Below are 1,637 nucleotides of genomic sequence, written 5' to 3' on the forward strand. Positions count from 1 at the left end.
ACTGACATAGGATGAATTAGGTGATTCTATGAGTCTGCAACTCCATTGGCCAGCCTAAACTTTTTTCTTATTCTGCTTTGCTACACTAAAACAAGTTCAGACAATAAAACACTTTTAAAACATCTCAAAGCTAAAAGAACGACCAAAGGCTGGTCACAAAATACACAGAAAAACAAATTACATGTTTATGCTTCCTTCAAACTTTTGACACTCTATGGTTTTAGCAGCCATATGTCATTCTGCAAGCGTTCGCTTGTAAAATAAATTTTATGTCAAGTTGAGTTCACGCTACCCATACTGTAAGTTTACACTCTGTGTATTCGCTCACGATGAATCTGCAATGGATGATACACACTTCAGGTTCTTTCCATTACCTCAAGGCTGGGCAGTTGTTGGCAAGGATGACCAGTTTCGCTTTGCCTTGTCTGATCATTTTCAGAGTCTGCTTGTACCCCAGCACGTATTTTCCACTTTTCATAACAAGTTGGAGCCTAGAGTTGATCGACTCCAGCGACTTTTTCTACAAAACAAACATTTAACACGGACCTGAAGGCCTTGTTTGTAACCACCTGAAAACTGGGTCCAGCTTTCTGGAAGCCTAGCCCCTTAATAAAAGCTCCGAAGTCGAGGATCCCAAGTCATTGACAGGGCCTCTCGGATTCCTTTTAGGACCCTCCACATGCCACTGGGCATGCTGTCTCCCCAGTGCGCTCAGATCTGCCCGCCCCGTCCAGCACCTCTCCACGTGAATCGACTTCCTGCCCTGGCCCGCTTCACTCACCGTCTTCTTTGCGGCCACCATCTTCCTGCCTTAGATGCGGGACGGTCCCCAACCTGGAACATATAAAGGACAGGACAGGAAGTTTACGACCCGAAGGTCCAAACGGCAACCCGCTGGGCTCCCCGCGCTGCCTAGCGCTCGAACCCTTGGAGCCTACTCACCAAGAGCAGCCGCTAAGATGGCCGGGGAGCGAGAAAGGAAGAAGTTCCCACAATGCAAAGCTCTTCACGGCCCAGACGGGACTCCGAGACCGGAAGCGGAAGTAAATCGCAAGCAGAAAAGGCGTGGCAAGAAGAGAAGGGCGGCCGCCGGTTGCTATAGATACCGCGAGTTAGCAGGACGGTGGCCCCGTATGTTCACCATTGCTGCTGCCTTAGACCATTCCGCGCTGTTACTTTCGCAGCTGTTCCTTCCAGCTGCGAATTGAACTGAGGACGGCCCAGCTAGGCGGGAACTGGAGAGGCTGACTGAGGGTGAGGCGGGAGGAGCGGTGAGAAGAGGCGGGGGCGGCTGGACCGTGGTCTTAGTGCTGCTGAGTTCGTCTCTGCCCAAGCCCGGGCTCTGGGAGAGACGGGGTGAACTCCTGTGCGCCTGAGCTGCCAGGTCTACCCTCTGCCATCAGTTACGCCTGGGCTCAAGTAGCTGCGTGCACTCCCCTGCTGTCGCCCAAGTTGCCGGTCCCATTGAGAAGGTGGCGCCTGCGCCGGCTCCCCAAAACTCACCTGTTTTTTTACCCTGTGTGCCACCTGTACGCGGAATTTGCACAGAGAATTAAACAGGTCTAATTAAAAATATTTCTGTTGGGGGCCGGCCGAGTGGCGCGATGGTTAAGAACTGGCTTGGGACGCTAGAGGAC

General features: G+C 52.0%; 1 protein-coding gene across 1 annotated transcript in view; it reads right to left on the bottom strand.

Moving 5' to 3' along the window:
* Window positions 1-1,004, bottom strand: part of RPL30 (ribosomal protein L30) — a 7,193-nt gene extending 6,189 nt beyond the window's left edge. The window contains exons 1-3 of the mRNA XM_019642547.1: window positions 943-1,004; window positions 782-834; window positions 375-520 (exon numbers count right to left, since the gene is read on the bottom strand). Of these exons, the coding sequence (XP_019498092.1) occupies window positions 375-520; window positions 782-802 (167 nt within the window). The 5' untranslated portion in view covers window positions 803-834; window positions 943-1,004. The remainder of the gene's footprint in view (window positions 1-374; window positions 521-781; window positions 835-942) is intronic.
* Window positions 1,005-1,637: the final 633 nt, after the last annotated feature.

This window comes from Hipposideros armiger, unplaced genomic scaffold (assembly GCF_001890085.2).
Source record: "Hipposideros armiger isolate ML-2016 unplaced genomic scaffold, ASM189008v1 scaffold_70, whole genome shotgun sequence".
In the NCBI taxonomy this organism is placed as follows: Eukaryota; Metazoa; Chordata; class Mammalia; order Chiroptera; family Hipposideridae; genus Hipposideros; species Hipposideros armiger.